Source organism: Bufo bufo, chromosome 4 (genome assembly GCF_905171765.1).
Source record: "Bufo bufo chromosome 4, aBufBuf1.1, whole genome shotgun sequence".
Lineage (NCBI taxonomy): Eukaryota > Metazoa > Chordata > Amphibia > Anura > Bufonidae > Bufo > Bufo bufo.
This window is the reverse complement of record NC_053392.1, coordinates 523660106-523678561: the sequence shown is the minus strand read 5'-3', so window position 1 is coordinate 523678561 and position 18456 is coordinate 523660106. Positions and strand designations below refer to the sequence as shown.

The 18456-nt window shown below is 42.8% G+C and overlaps 1 protein-coding gene across 2 annotated transcripts in view; it reads left to right on the top strand.

The window, feature by feature from the left end:
- Positions 1–18456, top strand: part of PUS10 (pseudouridine synthase 10) — a 121338-nt gene that overhangs the window by 90384 nt on the left and 12498 nt on the right. The window contains exons 12-17 of one of the 2 annotated variants that reach the window (XM_040429728.1): positions 128–184; positions 253–329; positions 7754–7806; positions 8995–9112; positions 9265–9326; positions 10858–10975. In XM_040429728.1, the coding sequence (XP_040285662.1) occupies positions 128–184; positions 253–329; positions 7754–7806; positions 8995–9112; positions 9265–9303 (344 nt within the window). In that variant the 3' untranslated portion in view covers positions 9304–9326; positions 10858–10975. Of the gene's footprint in view, positions 1–127; positions 185–252; positions 330–7753; positions 7807–8994; positions 9113–9264; positions 9327–10857; positions 11001–18456 lie in introns of those variants that run through there. The other variant, XM_040429727.1, reaches the window with a different exon arrangement.

Here is an 18456-nt window from a genome sequence, read left to right as displayed (position 1 = left end):
GGACAACCCCTTTAATTGCAGTGCCACGGAAAGAATTGCTAATGCAGTCTATTGTGGCAATGAGAATGCTTTACATAGGAATTATCTGAATGATTTTTATACTTTATTTTCTCTTTGTGTTTGTAAGGTTTCAACTTCTCATCTTCAGGAAGAGAGGACGTGGACGTCAGGACCCTTGGGAGAGGTTTGTACATATTAAAGGACACCTATCGCGTCTGTGAAGCTGAATCTAACTAACTCTTATGTCTTTAGGAAGGCCATTTACGATTGAAATTGTAAATCCTCACAGAGTCCAGTTCACTCAACAAGACATGAAAGATCTTCAGCAGGTGATTCTGCAGCAACTATTTAGCTGGTGTCATTTCTAGAAAATAAACTTTCAATGTTTGAAATAGGCGATAATGCAGAGCATGGACATTCAACCTCTCAGTTGCTGTGGTCATTTGTCACTATGGCATCTGAGAGGCTTTTCCCTAGGAGCACTGCGCTCCTGGGCCAGAACGGCTTCCCTACGCAGAGATCATGGGAGCAGTTCGTTGGGGCCAAATATTGTCTCTCAATATGAAACATACATTTTTAATTTCTAAGATTCTTATTAATTTTAGGTGTCTTGTTTGATTGGACAAAATGTTTGCTTACCTGTTTGCGAGGTCAACCATTCCTGAAGTACTTTAGATGACGTGTCCTACGCGTCCACCATTCTGCCGGATGCACATGGTTAAACTTTTAATTCAGTCTTCGTGAACATGCTTAAGAACCGCAGGTGATACTTCTTCACAGCACTGTAGGGTTTGCCTTTTCAGGTGAGCAGTACGCAATATGGCGAACCCTACAGCGATGTGGAGAAGTATCACCTGCGTGTTCACGGAGACTGGATTAAACCTTTAACCAAGTGCATCCGGCAGAATGGTGGACACATCGAACACGTCAGGTAAAGCACTTTAGGAAACACTGACCTTGCTTACCTCCTAAACAGGTAAGATGGGTCAAAATCAATACTTTCAGTGCGTAAATTCTAGCCAAGATTGATATACCACATGACCCTCTTCCCATTGGAAAAACCTGAGCCGAAGTCAATGTGGCGGCGGAAAACGTTAATTAATACTTTCACATACTGGAAGTAAAATTTCAGTAAATTACACCAGTTCTCAGGGTGCGTCCAGACCTTTGCCTCACCCTGTATACCTACCAGTCTGGTGGCACGAAGTGTCCATCACTTATGAGCTTTACATAAATGAGCTATATTTTCCACCTACAGCTGTTGTGGCAATGGGTTATAAACCAATTTTAGGTATATTTGCAGTTCATTGAAGGGGAATTCTACCCAAACTACAGCAATATATTTTGATTGATTAGGTTAATATATTCAGGATCCTCATCACTGTCGTAGGTATTGGTGACCCTTTGGCGCTGTTTGTCCTTTTCCCCATAAATTAAAGGGAATCTTTAGTCTGGTTTCCCTTGATACTATTAGATGCAGTATTGCTAAGCGACATGGGCATGCTCAACCCCCATAAAGTCCTACTGGAATACATTGACAGGACTTGTGAGCTCCACGCACATAATGGAGAGGACCTTGTAAGCACAAGCTGAGAGCTCCTGTCAATGTATACTAGTGGTGGTTTGCAGGGGGATCTGGAGAAGTATGCACGCATAAGTTAGCAATCGAGACTCTGTTCATCTAAGGCCTCTTGCACACAAACGTATTTTATTTCCATGTCCGTTCCGTTGGTTTTTTTTGCGGACCATATACGTAACTATTCATTTCAATGGGTCCGCAAAAAAAACTGAAGATACTCTGGGTGCATTCCGTTTCCATATGTCCGTATTTCCGTTCCACAAAAAAATAGAACATGTCCTATTATTGTCTGCATTACGGACAAGGATAGTACTGTTCTATCAGGGGCCAGCTGTTCCGTTCCGCAAAATACGGAATGCACCCGGACGTCATCCGTATTTTTTGCGGACCGCAAAATACATACGGTCGTGTGCAAGAGGCCTAATACTGCACCTAATAGTGCTCCGGGGACGTAAACGACTCGCTTTAAATAATCCCATACATGTATGTATTAGTGAAAGGACAAACCAATTGGCTGAATATGTACTCCAGCGAATGAGAGCACTCTAAGAACGCATCAGGACTAGTACATGGTGTTGAATGTTTTGTATCTATGCACTTCATTACATTAGAACACATTTAGATTCCTCATGCTCTAGCATCTTGGTTTTATTACAGTTTCCTTCCTCTTTGAGTCATTGTGTAACCTGTATCAGACATTATTATTTGCAAGGCAGTAGCACACATTTGCAAATTGAAATATAAGATGGGAAAATATGTCAAATTATTTCATATGCTGTGATTTGCATTCGGTTACCTGTTTATTAATCAAATCCTCCTTTTCACTGAGATATCATGACACGGGGCAAGCATATTACGCCCTACCTGTTCTTAATGTATGAGCTGATTGTCTTCTGTACGCACCTACTCTGCCCAAATTAACGTTATAAAATATCAAGTCTATCATACAAATTAATGTCGCCTGCTTTTGTCGGGACCGGATCACTATCTAATGTGTCCCTACTTTCCCCCCGTGGGAAAAGAAAGACCGGACTGATGAAGTTCAGCATGTCCTGTCCACAGCCAGAGATGTTTGGCAGTGCTTTCTCCCCTCCCCAGTGAAAAGACTTGTACACTTGGTTGAGCCCAGTGTTCATGTGTGTATGGGGTGTCTGACTGAAAGCTGTATAAAGTGGATGGCCCTCCTAAACATGCAGTACAATAAAGAAGCTAAGGTTTACTGGTGGAACGATGGTGCAACAAATAAAACAGCTTTACCTATGGTGCACTGAAAACCTTATTTACATTTAAAAAAAAAAAGATTTTTACAAAAAACTAAGTTTGTTTCGGGGCACCTCCCCTACATGACATTATGCTTACTTTGATTTTGGAGGTGACAGATTCCCTTTAACCCCTTAAGGACACAGCCTTATTTCACTTTAAAGGGAACCTGTCACCTGCCACTAGCTCATCTGCAATACCCAGTCCCCATAGCTCTCTGCGCTTTTATTGTGTTAAAAAACAGTTTTGATCCATATGCAAATGACCTGATATGAGTCCTGTATCCGGAGATGATTCAAGCGGAAAGGAGCCCAGCACCGCCCCGCGTCCTCCGAATCGCCTCCTTGCTGGCTGACGTCACAGAGCTGGAGCACCGAAATCTCGCGATGCGCGAGCTAGCGCATGCGTAGTTCGTTCCCTGTGCTGATGCCAGTACAGGGAATGAACATGATGCCGACACTGCGCATGCGCTAGCTCGCGCATCGCGAGATTTCGGCGCTCCAGCTCTGTGACGTCAGCCAGCAAGGAGGAGATTCGGAGGACGCGGGGCGGTGCTGGGCTCCTTTCCGCTTGACTCATCTCCGGATACAGGACTCGTATCAGGTCATTTGCATATTGATCAAAACAGTTTTTTAACACAATAAAAGCGCAGAGAGCTATGGGGACTGGGTATTGCAGATGAGCTAGCGGCCATCTAGCAGCCCATGTCCCCAGCTCTATGCACAAAATCCTGGTGACAGGTTCTCTTTAAGGACCAGGCCATTTTTTGCAAATCTGACCAGTGTCACTTTAAGTGGTGATAACTTTAAAACGCTTTGACTTATCAAGGCCATTCTGAGTTTGTTTTTTCGTCACATATTGTACTTTATGACACTGGTAAAATGAAGTTAAAAAAAAATCATTTTTATTTATAAAAAATAAATAAAAAATTTACCAAAAATTTGTAAAAAATTGCAAATTTCAAAGTTTCAATTTCTCTACTTCTATAATACATAGTAATACCTATAAAAATAGTTATTACTTTACATTCCCCATATGTCTACTTCATGTTTGGATCAATTTTGGAATGATATTTTTTTGGGGGGGATGTTACAAGACTTAGAAGTTTAGAAGCAAATCTTGAAATTTTTCTGAAATTTTCAAAAAACCACTTTTTAGGGACCAGTTCAGGTCTGAAGTCACTTTGTGAGGCTTACATAATAGAAACCACCCATAAAAATGACCCCATTCTAGAAACTACACCCCTCAAGGTATTCAAAACTGATTTTACAAACGTCGTTATCCCTTTAGGTGTTCCACAAGAGTTAATGGCAAATGGTGATAAAATTTCAGAATTTAGATTTTTGGGCAAATTTTCCATTTTAATCCATTTTTTCCAGTAACAAAGCAAGGGTTAATAGCCAAACAAAATGCTATATTTATTGCCCCGATTCTGTAGTTTGCAGAAACACCCCATATGTGGCTGTAAACTACTGTACGGGCACACGGTAGAGCGTAGAGGGAAAGGTGCGCCGTATGGTTTTTGGAAGGCAGATTTTGCTGGACTGTTTTTTTTTACACCATGTCCTATTTGAAGACCCCCTGATGCACCCCTAGATAGCAACTCCATAAAAGTGACCCCATCTAAGAAACTACACCACTCAAGGTATTCAAAACTGATTTTACAAACTTTGGTAACCCTTTAGGTGTTCCACAAGATTTAATGGAAAATAGAGATACAATTCCAAAATTTCACTTTTTTGGCAGATTTTCCATTTTAATGATTTTTTTCCAGTTACAAAGCAAGGGTTAACAGCCAAACAAAACTCAATATTTATGGCTCTGATTCTGTAGTTTACAGAAACACCCCATATGTGGTCGTAAACCGCTGTGCAGGCACACGGCAGGGTGCAGAAGGAAAGGAATGCCATACGGTTTTGGAAGGCAGATTTTGCTGGACCGGTTTTTTGACACCATGTCCCATTTGAAGCCCCCCTGATGCAGCTCTAGAGTAGAAACTCCATAAAAGTGACCCCATTTTAGAAACTACGGGATAGGGGGGCAGTATTGTTGGTACTAGTTTAGGGTACATATGATTTTTGGTTGCTCTATATTACACTTTTTGTGAGGCAAGGTAATAAGAAATAGCTGTTTTGGCACCGTTTATTTATTTATTTATTTTTCAACATTCATCTGACAGGTTAGATCATGTAATATTTTTATAGAGCAGGTTGTCATGGACGCGGCGATACCTATTATGTATACTATTTTTTTTATTTATGTAAGCTTTACACAATGATTTCATTTTTGAAACAAAAAAATCATGTTTTAGTGTCTCCATAGTCTGAGAGCCATAGTTTTTTCAGTTTTTGGGCAAATATCTTGGGTAGTGTATGATTTTTGCAGGATGAGATGACGGTCTGATTGGCACTATTTTGGGGTGCGTATGACTTTTTGATCGCTTGCTATTACACTTTTTGTTTTGTTTTTACGGTATTCACCTGAGCGGCTAGGTCATGTGATATTTTTATAGAGCAGTTTATTACGGACGCGGCAATACCTAATATGTATACTTTTTTATTTTTTATTTATGCAAGTTTTACACAATTATTTCATTTTTGAAACAAAAAAAAATAATCATGTTTTTCAGTTTTTGGGCGATTATCTTAGGTAGGGTCTCATTTTTTGTGGGATGAGGTGAGGTTTGATTGGTACTATTTTGGCGTACATAAAAAAATTTTGATCACTTTTATTACCTTTTTTGGGAAGTAAGGTGGGCAAAATTTCTATTTCATCATATATTTTTTTTTTTATGGTGTTCACCGTGCGGGTAAAGTAACATGACCGTTTTATAGATCAGGTCGTTACGGATGCGGTGATATCAAACATGTGTAGGGAATTTTTATTTTATTTTTTTAATCAGTGATAAATGTTTTTTTTTTTTTTTTTTTTTTGTGTTTTTTTTTTACTTTGTTTTTAATTAACATTTTTTTGACCCAGACCCACTTGGTTCTTGAAGATCCAGTGGGTATGATGTCTGTATAATACAGTACAGTACACTATATAGTGTACTGTACTGCATTTTAACTTCACGAAGTCTGATTAGACTTCTGCCTTTAGCAGAAGTCTAATCAGCACCATGGACAGCCTCTGATCAGTACCATGGACAGCCGGACGCCTGTGAAGGCGTCCCGTTGCCATGGTACCCATCACTCGCTGCCACAGCAGAGCAGTGGGTGATGGGGAGGGAGGGGGCCCCCTCCCTCTCCCATCTGGCGCTGAAAAGGCACAGCAGCCCCCGATGGGAGAGGGAGGGAGCTCCCTCCCTCTTAACCTTTTCTATACAGCGGTCCCTACGGACCGCGGCATGGAAGGGGTTAAACGCATGGCATCTGTGCCAGCACAGATGTCAGGCGTTTCAAGCAGAGTGTCAGCAATGTGCTGACACTCTGCAAACCGCTCGGCTATCCTGAGAGAGGGGGCGGGCGGATGATCGCATTAATTACCAGGACAACATGTGTCCTGAAGAGGTTAAGGCCCCTTGCAGACGAGGGATACAGATTAGGTCCGGATGCGTTCAGGAAAACTTGCACTATTTCGCAAGCAAGTTTAGTCAGTTTATTTGCGATTGCATTCAGTTCAGTTTTTATCGCGCAGGTGAAATGCACATTGATGCGTTTTTTTCACACGTGTGATAAAAAACTGAAGGTTTACAAACATCTCTTAGCAATCATCCGTGAAAAACGCATCGCATCTGCACTTGCTTGTGATTTTCACGCAGCCCTATTCTTTTCTATGGGGCCTGCGTTGCATGAAAAACGCAGAATATAGAATATGCTGCGATTTTCACACGACGCAGAAGTAATGCGTGAAAAATATCGCTCATGTGCAAAGACCCATTGAAATGAATGGGTCCAGATTCAGTGCGGGCACAATGCGTTCGCATAACGCATTGCACCCGTGTGGAGTATTCGCTGGTGTGAAAGGGGCCTAACACGCTTTGTCACTTTTCAATGTGGCTAAATACCGCATGCAATATTTAAAAGTGCCAACTACAAAAGGTGGTGGTCTAAGCAGTGTGGTGAATGTCTTGCTTAGCCTTTTCTTAAAAGTTCTAAAAATGAGTAAAATGTAAGGTTAGATTGGTAAAGTGAACGATTCAGGCCCTTGAACTTCAGATTCCCTTGAACTGGATCTTCTCACGCCATAGTAGATTCCACAACCAGACCAAAAGTTGGTGAGATGTCTGCCTATCCACAGTAAAGGCTAGGATACCGTACACATTTACATTCAGTAAATTCATTAAAATGATGGTGTAAAAAAAAAAAAATCATTGTATTAGTGGGTAATAGAGGATCACTTTTCAGGACCTTCTCAGGTTTCCTAATTCAAGTAAATACTAGTATTCTAAGAGCATCAGAACCTGTTTGTCACGTTTCCATAAGGCATAAAACCAACACAAAGCATGTATAAAAGAAGCACTAACAGGCTTATATGTATGCTAGTCTGTGCATGTTGGGTGAGTGCGGGAACCAACTAAGGCTAGGTTCACATCTCCGACGTGTACTCTGGTAGTCTGTTCCAACATAGCCGGACTCGGCCAGGCACTGCTGGATCACCAGTGATTATAAATGGATCCAGTGGGATTTATGCCAGATTCCATTATAGTCTATAGGGATCTGGTGGAGTGCAGATATGCCGGATACAGTGTACTTGCCGGAGGAACAGACCAGAGTACACATTGGAGATGTGAAGGTAGTCTAAGATTAGGATAAAGACTTACATACTAGTCAAGTGAATGAGGGCTGACCTATCCTAATCAGGGGTCAGCACTCTGAATATGAACTGTTTGAAGGGCGCTGAGTATTACAGGGGGGGTTACAGACTTGTAGAATTATGTTTGTTGAGGATTTGTCTGTCTTTTTCATATTCCAGAAAATAAACAACAGTGACAAAATCAAAGTCCGGGACTTGCAGATTGTTTCTAGGTAAGAATTTGTGCCAGATTTCCAAGGAAAATTTGTCTGGCAAACCTTTGGCACCATTCTCATCATCTTTAAAGATGTAAAATCATCACAAATCTTACCTGCCATAATGCCTCTGATTCCAAGTGTTATCCCTCGCAGTAAGGAGAATGGGCGTGTATATAAAATGGCATTTACACACTGTTTATTTTATTAACTGTCCCCATAACAGTGACCTCCACAGCACTCTGCCTATTTAACTGTGACCTCCACAGTGTCACATCCTCCTTAACAGTACCCTCCACACCACCCTCCCCTTTAACAGTTAACTGTGCAGCACCCTTCCCCCTTAACAGTGACCTTCACAGCGACTCACCCCCTTAACAGTGACCTTCACAGCGCCTCACCCCCTTAACAGTGACCTTCACAGCGCCTCACCCCCTTAACAGTGACCTTCACAGCGCCTCACCCCCTTAACAGTGACCTTCACAGCGCCTCACCCCCTTAACAGTGACCTTCACAGCGCCTCACCCCCTTAACAGTGACCTTCACAGCGCCTCACCCCCTTAACAGTGACCTTCACAGCGCCTCACCCCCTTAACAGTGACCTTCACAGCGCCTCACCCCCTTAACAGTGACCTTCACAGCGCCTCACCCCCTTAACAGTGACCTTCACAGCGCCTCACCCCCTTAACAGTGATCTACACAACAGCACCAGCACGCCCCCTTAATAGTGACCTCCACAGTGCACCACCCCATAACAGTGACCTCCACAGCACCTCGCCCTCTTAATAGTGAACTTCACAGCACCTTGTTCCCCATAACCTCCACTGCACTATGCCCCTTAATGGTGAGGAAAAATGGCTGAGTTGTTATGGAAACCTAGTGTAAAACTGTGTGTATGTCAAGGCTGAAGGACCTGCGGGCATCTATTGGTTAATAAGGGTCATGTGACTTTGTGTATGGCATTTAGGATATTGGTGAAGAACCTGCGAGCTCCTATTGGTTAATACATTTTTTGGGAGTGTCTCAGAAACAGCATTTCCTAGAGAACTGAGATTTTTACAATAACATTCTCGTACACCTGATGTACCTATGTGCCGAATTTGGTGTCCAATGGCTTGGGTGTTTGGATGCCTATAGAGGGCAGAAGGACAGACACACATTGATTTTTATAATATAGATATATAACAATGTGTATTTATATTTAAGGGAGGCAGTGGCACATATGAAAGAAGGTGAAGAAGAGAAGACCAAGTGCTACAGTGCACTCATCTGGACTGAAAAGTCCATAAGGAAAGAAGACCTAGAATTTCTCAATGACATGAAGGTTTGTTTTATCATTAGTATTGTGTAATGGCTGTAGATTCCTGGCCTGGAAGATGGAATTTGTAGTTCTGTAGTGCCTGGGCATATCTAGAGGTTCTAGGTAGCAGAGCTTATTACATAGATGTTTTAATAGTGTTTTTTCACATCTTTCAGATATACAAGGTCAGAACATCCACTCATGATACTTGGTGACCCCAGGTCAATATATAGAAAAGGTGGGCAGTATATTAGCTATACATGGTTGAGAGATGGGTAGTATACCATAAATTAACCACATCATAATAAACCACAGAAAAACCATGACTGCCTCAGGTTAAGCATGTCCAAGTCAGGACTGGGAACAATGTTAAAGAGGGTATCCTCAAGTAAGAGTACTGAGGAAGTGTTCCAAGATAGAAAGGGGTGGGAAAAGAAGACCATGAAAAAAGAGGACGTGATGAGGATTATAGAAAGTGATGGGTAGTGGGAGTAGTTATTTTAGGCCAACGTTAGAAATAGTTTGAAAGAAACATTTTAAGCATATGACTTGTGTTATTAAAGGGGTTCTGCACTTTGTTTAAACTGATGATCTATCCCCATGGCAGTTTTCCATGAAGGTACCAGTCAGGGGTGTGTCCCTGCAACGTCTAACACTAGCAGCACTGATTGGATAGTGTCAGATTGTGCAGGGACACACTCCCAACTGGTAACACCCATCTGGATCTTCATTGCAAACTGCTAGTAATTCATTTATAACTTCTAGCAGGAATAATACTGTACATGAATGATACATCACAGAGATGTAGATTGTTATTACATTGGGAATGCAAGTAATTACTGAAACAGACATGTCAGGAGAGGTAACGGGTTCTCTTTAAGGTTAAAGGGGTTCTGCACTTTGTTTAAACTGATGATTTATCCTCCGACATCCGGGACCCCCGCCAATGAGCTGTTTGAGAAGGCAGCGGTGCTCCAGCAGCTCTGCGGCCTTCTCACTGTTTACCTTAGCAGGCCCAGTGATGTCACGACTTGTATCACTGGTCTGGGCGGGGCTAAGCTCCATTCAAGTGAACAGAGCTTAGCCCCACCCAGGCAAGTTCATACAAATCGTGATGTCACTGGGCTGGCGGTAAACAGTGAGAAGGCAGCGCCGCTGCTGGAGCACTGCTGCCTTCTCAAACAGCTGATCGGCACGGGTCCCGGGTGTCGGACCCCCGCCGATCAGATGCTGATGATCTATCCAGAGAATAGATCATCAGTTTAAACAAAGTGCAGAACCCCTTTATCCTTAAAGAGAACCAGTTACATCTCCTGACATGTCTGTTTCAGTAATTACTTGCATTCCCAATGTAATAACAATCTACATCTCTGTGATGTATCATTCGTGTACAGTATTATTCCTGCTAGAAGTTATAAATGAATTACTAGCCGTTTGCAATGAAGATCCAGATGGGTGTTACCAGTTGGGAGTGTGTCCCTGCACAGTCTGACACTGTCCAATCAGTGCTGCTAGTGTTAGACGTTGCAGGGACACACCCCTGACTGGTACCTTCATGGCAAACTGCTAGTAATTCATTCATAACTTCTAGGAATTGTAAAAGGATGTCTCCCTAAGAATAGATGCTCCAGAATTATTACATGTGGGATACTAAAACAGACATGTCAGGAGAGGGGACAGGTCCTCTTTAAATAGCAATATTGTAAAGTTTCCCTTACAGTAGATCCATACTGTATTGATTGCAACTGTGCTCTATATGTCTCCTACAGGAGTTGAAGATCATACAAAAAACTCCTCTCAGAGTCCTCCACAGGCGACCGCTGGCTGCTCGATGCAGAATGATTCACACTATGAAAGCAGAGTATGGGGACGAACACCATTTCCGCCTGTTTTTGAAAACACAAGCTGGGACGTATCCTTCTTCCACCATTGCAGCAGTATAATATAAACTTAGCAGAAGTGATCTATGATGGATCTCTTAGGTTAGATGTGTTGCTTTCCTGGAAAGGAACAGGAATCTACAGTAGAACTGTCTAACTGGATCCTAGATACGAAGGGTACATTCACACAACACCATCAAACAGCCATTTTAAGAATCATTGCAGTCTATGGTTCTGTTCACATGGCTGTTCTTTTAATGGGCCATGAATAACGGACATCAAAAAATAGGGCATGTCCTATATTATCCGTTTTCACAGATGAACAGCACTCATACAATTCAAGGGGGCTATTTTCATGGCAGTTTTTCAGAAAGGCATCCATGAAACAATGGCTTTTAAAAATGGACCGTTATGCCATTTTACTTTTAGTTTTTTTTATTGTCATGTGAATTTAGCCTCATTTATAAGTAAAAAAATTCCTTCCTGACTTGAATTTGATAATCTTTATCATATCCAGTCATCTAGTAACTATAACTTGTAACAATGTAATGCTTGAGATGCATCCAAGATCCTTTTAAACACTTTCAGAGAGTTCACAACTTTTTCTGATGGAGATATTTATATTCTTACTGCTCTTACAGTAAAGACCCCCCTTCTGTCTTCATGCATGAAACCATCTTTCCTGTGGAATCAGTGGATTCCCACTTTTTAGTTCTGGATACAAATAGAAAGATCTTTTTATGGACCCCCGGATAGGTCATTAATATGAGATAGTTGGGGGTGTGACACCCTCACGATCAGCTGGAAACTAAACAGTGGACAATGCTGGAGGCAGGCTTTGTCCACTGTTTAGTGGTCGTGCAGATGTACTACAGCTCAGCTCCCATTCACTTGAAAAAATACAGTTAGGTCCAGAAATATTTGGACAGTGAGACAATCTTCATGATTTAGGCTCTGCATGCCACCACATTGGATTTGAAATTAAATAATTGAGACGCAACTGAAGTGTAGACTTTCAGGTTTAATTCAAGGACTCAAACTAAAATACGAAACGTTTAGCAATTGCTACCGTTTTTCTACAAAGCCTCCTCATTTGAGGGGCTCAAAAGTAATTTGACAAATTAGCATTACCATAAATGTTCATTTTTAATACTTTGTAGATGATCCTTTGGAGACATGACTGACTGAAGTCAGGAACCCATGGACATCACCAAAACACTGGGATGCTCTGGCCGGCCTTTACTGAAGCTTTCCTCAGCTTGTTTGTGGGTCTTTATACCTTAAGTTTTGTCTTAAGCATTTGAAATGCATTCTCGATCGGGATGAGATCTGGTTCTTGACTTGACCATTGCAGAATAGTCAACTTCTTTGCCTTTAAAAACTCTTGGGTTGCTTTTGCAGTATGTTTAGGGTCATTGTCCATCTGTACTGTTAAGTGCCGTCTAATCAACCTTGCTGCATTTGGTTAAATCTGAGCAGAAAATATATCCCTGTACACTTAAGAATTCATCCAGCTGCTCCTGCCTTCAGTCACATCCTTAATAAACACTAGTGACCCAGTGCCATTGGAAGCCGTGCTTACCCATGCTATCACACTGCCTCCACCATATTTTACAGAGGATATGGTGTGTTTTGGATCATAAGCTGTTCCAAGCCTTCTCCATACTTTCATCCCATCATTCTGGTACAGCTCTACTGTTGTTTTCTGTGGACGGCCAGGTCTTTTGAGTTTGTGAGCTCACCACAGCGCTCTTTTTTTTTTTTTTACCAGTATGTACCAAGCTGTTGATTTGGCCATTCCTAACATTTCCTCTATCTCTCTGATGGATTTCTTCTTATTTTCACTTCCATTGAGAGCTCCTTTGACTGCATGTCATGGGTTCACAATGGAAATAGCCCATAAAGCCCATTAAATAGCTTTTTAGATAATTGTCCAATTACCTTTTGGTTAAATATAGTAGTCTATATTTAATATTAATATATATATATATATATATATATATATATATATATATATAATATTTGCAACTTGTCTACTTTATTAAGGATTATTCATGAAGTACTGTATATTCCCAAGGTTAAGGAGACTTTATTCTTGTCAAGTGTCAGTTCTTTTTTGAGCGATGGTTTTGTTTGGTATTTCTTCTCACAGACAAGCTAGTATTACTGGGCCTACATGACAAGTGACATGCAATTTCCAAAGTGGCCATTGGAACTCATGAATGATGCAGTGCATGCCACACTCACACTATTGTAGATGTAGCTCTGGCTTTAGTGCGACATGAATCAGTACTTACATTTACAAGGGGAAGAAGTCTGCAGTAAAAGGAAAGGTGGAATAAGAGGTCAATGGTGGTGTGACAGTTGTACTTCAGGAATAACCAGGTAAACTACAAAGGACATTCCAATGCGTAAAAAAAAAAAAAAAAAACATTGTTGAATTTCAGTGGCTATTCCAGAAAGCTGATGTAACAGAAATAATCTAAACCAACCAGTTTTTTTTATATACAGTAGAACAGGAACAGTGGCGTACCTCCAATAGAGGCAGACCACGCAGCTGCTATGGGGCCCCTGGGGGAAGGGGGCCCGCAGTGGAGGATAGGCCCCGCCCACTAATTACACTTCACTTGTATGGCTACCTGAGAAAGTAAGAGGTGGAGAAGGACCTTTGGTGATGTCATCAACCATGTGACCAGTGCAGGAAGCCAATGAATAGCAGAGCAGCAGAAGTCTAAAGGACCTTTGGTGATGTCATCATCATGTGACCAGTGCAGAGGACTGGTGAAAGACCTGTGGCATATCACTGTGAGGGGGCGGAGCTTCTGTGTGGCGCCTGAAGGAGAGGTTAGTGGTGTTCTGGGATAACATAACATCCTAGAAAAGCTGGGAGTTGTAGTTTTGTCGTATTATATGTTTCTCAATGTAATTTAAACGTATGCCCTAGTACAGGCTGGTAATGCTGGGAGTTGTAGTTCTCTCCTCTTATACCCTCTCTTTGGAATGTATACTGATGACCCATAATAAGTCTGGCCATACTGGAGGTTATAGTTATTTCTTTTTAAAGCTCTTACCTGGTACAACTAGATGATGTCCTATAATCTGGACATGCTGAGAGTTGTAGTTCTCTTTTCTTAGGCTGAATTCTCATCACAGTTTAGTTTTCCGTTTTGCATGCAGGACTTTTTTCTGTCTAAAATAACGGATCTCCGACAGAAATGGCATAAACGGATGCCAAATGTGCAGAACTGATGCTTGAAATACAGGATCATTTTTTTTCCTTTATTTTTCTGTTTATCTGACGGATCAGAAGAACTGAAAACTAAACGGTGATATGAACCCGGCCTTATACTCTGTGTAATATCTACTTGTATCTGATCATAACAGCCTGGACATGCTGGAAATTGTAGTTCTCTCCACTTTCACCTCTCCCTGTGTTGCTCCCTAATTTCCAATAATAATCTGGTGATGATGAGACTTGTAGTTCCCTTGTCACTATTATAATGTTCTGCAGCAGCTGAGGTGTGTATTACTTGTTCACTTCTGTGCTGGTGACGTTCGCTGTTCTGCCGTCATAGCAGCACAACAACGAAAATCACTGCAGTTCCGGATCTGGCACTTCATGGACGACAACACCTGACGGATCCCGCTGACTATGATGAGATCTGTCAGGTTTCCATCTTCCAGGCTATAAAATTGTGTCCAGCATTTATGACCTGATCCACGAATGAGGCCCCAACACAGATGTGAACGAAGCTTTATATGTTCTGCAGCAGCTGAGGTATGCATTAGGAGGTTCTGACAGTTCATAAGGCAAGGGGGGCTATGGTGGCACTGGTATACTATTATGCCAGCACCACCATAGCACCCCCAATGAGCTGTGCCTGTGTGCTGCTTATAGTGGACAGTGCCCTCAGACAATGAATGGGGACAATCAAAAGCGGGTTTTTTCCCGGTATTGAGACCCTATGACGGATCTCAATACCGGAAAATAGAAACGCAAGTGTGAAAGTAGCTCCTAATGTCTACACGGCTGCAACTGCTGGGGGTATGGCAGGGGAGAAGCCAGGGCAGGTGGTGGGATGGGCCAGTGGACGGAGTTAGTGGGGCCCCATTAAGATTCTTGCTATGGGCCCCAATGATTTCTATGTACGCCCCTGAACAGGAACGTGTATCCCTTTTAACAAGGCAGCCATCATAATGATGCATGTCAAAGCCTCATATGGCTTCATCAGTGACACCTTCTGTTTCTTGAAGACTCCTTGCCCAATTAGGGCATATAGATGTTCTAGTAGGGGACTGCCCTCTCGGAGTCTGCAGTGTTGGACTCAACTGTCCATGTATGCTATATTATAGAATCAATCTGACTAAAATTACTGAAATAAAATGTGGATAGAAAGATTACATCAAAGGACTATGCTCATTAATGTGACCACAAGTCAATCTCTATGTGAATATAATATGCTTCCGTAGAAAGACTTGTGACCCACACAGCAGACGCTGTAGGATTTGTGCAGTCAGCGTGGGGGTCAGTAACAGTGCGTTTAATTCTGCAGTATATCGGCCAATAAGCTGATTGATTGCACTGCCCTAATCCTTATGGGAACAATAATTGCAAAAAAAAAAAGAGAACAAAATAACTAAATGCTTCTTTAACCTATTCTGGACTCCAGAGCACCCATAGACTTTTTATGTCTCTCCTGAACGTCCTTGCAGAGATGGCAGCTGCACACTAATAGTGAAGGTGTAGTGGGAGCTGTGCTCCCCATAGATAAGGCAGGGATTTATTTATTTTATTTATTTTATTTTATTTTTACTGACCCTGCCATTGAGGTATACACACCTTTTAATGAGTGCTGTATATACCGAAAAGTCAGTGGCAATACCGCTTCCTGCCTTGGTTCCAATGATGATGTGATTGCCAGGGACTAGGTAACTGCACAGACTGCTGGGTAACTGACCAGATCAGTTCTGCAGTAAGGTTCAACAGCCTTGTTAAAGCATATACAGCGGCTATATTCCCCCCATAACTGGGGCTAATATTTTAGACCCTGTTAAAGAGAAACTAGCAATTAAACACAATGTACTGTTATAACACCTGTGTAACCAGGCCTGCAAGAAGGAACAAGGTAAACACCCAGCTCCACCCAAGGTGGGAAAAATAAAGCGCTAGAGGATAGGGAGCAGGGTTGGATGTCCCGCACTAGGACCAAGAACTGAACAAGTGCGCACTAGAGAGCCTGAGGAAGGATCCGGAAAACCAGGGCTCTCCCTGAAGAAACAGGAGAGGAGCACAGCAACGTCTGTTGTTAAAGACCTAGCACTCTGCATATAGAAGCATATAGAAGGATGTCAAGGAGGAGAATCCAAAAGAGGACAGACCCAAAAAGAAAAAATAGACTATGAAGGTGCCTGGCAGGAGAGAAAATGCATGGAAAAAGGACGGAAGCAGTCCTTAACCAAGGAAAAAACTTCCTGGAAACAGGCTAAAAGACCCTGTGGACCACCCCTCGGCAAAAGGAAGGCGATTCAGAAGGCCTGGAAGCAAAGGAACCCAACCAGTAAGAGGACCCAGCAAGGAAAAACCCTAAATTGTCTCGGTACCAAAAACACGGCCTGTCCGTGGCCAACCCATGTAAAGACCAGGGTACAGAGGTAACAAGGAAGCACTGGAGGATAAACGATTGAGAGAAATCATAGCAAGGACTCATCATGGGAAGGGAGCAACCCTCCTTCCACAGCAAGGCAGGAGGGAAAAGAGAAACGCCTTATGAGAAGGTGGAAACTCCATCCTGCTAGAGAAAGCAGCCAATCCCTGGGGGAGGAGGGGGTCTTAGGTAATGGCCAGGAGAAGGGTAAGTAAAGACTTGCTTCCTATAAAAAGGAGGCGAGGATCAAGCCTCTAAAAATCTAACAAAATATTGCTGTGAAATGTAAGACCAGAGATATCCCTGGCCACATGAAGTCTCAGGGAAAAGGAAACCAGTAGCAGGCCCTGGTAATACAAGCGGAGACACACTTGTCTGAGAGATATTGGAGTAGGAGGGGGAGGACTCCAAACAGCCTAAAGAGGAACAGTTCTCAAAACGAGGGAAAGCTCCATCTCAAAGTGACCAATACGATGTAAATTGCAAACCATAGCAATAAACTCCCAGGTACTTGACCTGGGGGAACGGGAAGAGAGGATAGAATCTCAAGAAGGCAACAAGCCTATGGGGACCCAGGAGGGAAAAGAACCAAACCGGGCCCAAAGAAGCAGCTGTCATACAGAGCATGTGCGGTCAGAGATGCTGTGAGTAGCTTTCCCAGAGGGAACCGGCCAGCTAGATGGTGGAAGAATCATTGGGGCATGGACTCTAAGCAGGATTACCCAGTCAGAGGCTCAAGAATGGTCCACAGAACTGGACCACCTGAGGACAACAATAGCCAGAAAATCAAGGGAAAATGAAATGTATCCACCCTAGGGGAAAAAACATTGGCCATAGTTAACCAACCCTCCTAAGTGTAGTGACTAGCAATCTGGATAACACTGTCCCAGAATGGGCAAGTACAGCACCCTGGATTTTGTAAAAGAATCACCAGAAATCCATATGTCAGAAAGTATGCAGAAGTCGCCAGGGGAAGCCGGAAGAGACCAGCTACCAGCAGAGCACAATAAAACCCCCAAGGAAGGGGGAAGAAACTGACAGGTGCAGACATCGGCAAGGCCCAAGGGAATGGCACTTCTGTCATATAGCACCACTAATCAGAGAGCATAAGGGCGTACCAGAACGCCCGGACCATGGGAGAACCACAGGACCATATCCGATACCAGAGCGAGCAGCAGAATATTCCACCCACCAGGTAGGTGTGTGGCGCTCACTAGTCCTATCACAGCCATATCAGAGAGGATGTCCAGCAATGACCCAAAATCTGCAGTAGCGGCTGGTGTTTGCGATGATTCATACCCCTGCAGAACAGAACATCCAGTGGTGATCCAGGTACTCTGCCAGGACTGGGGCATGTAACTCTGTGAAAACAAAGCAGAGAGGCAGTAACAACAACGCGAGTACTCCATATTGAAATGGAGTAACGTGGCTGTGCGGAATACAGTAGCACTTTATAGGGTTGACAAAGAATGAACTTAACATGACAGCCAACAACCTGCCCATGGTGGAGGGGGTGTGGTTATCTGGTGCATAACAGGACTGAGAAGTCTGGTTAAATAGTGCGTCAAGCAATAAAGTAAAAATCATGCCTGGTACAGGGACAATCATACTTGGTGCACTCAGAGGGCCTGGTTCAGGAGGTACTGCACCGAGTGTCAGATCTGAACAGGCCAGCCATATACTGGATCTAACAATTGCAACTCCACTCCACGCAGGAAGGGGGGAGAACATATGGTTACCAGGCACATACTACAACCAGGATGATGGTATGTTGTAGACAGTGCCTGGAGATAGTACGAGTACACCGCCGAGCACGACGGTAATAGGGTACTAGATGCATGCC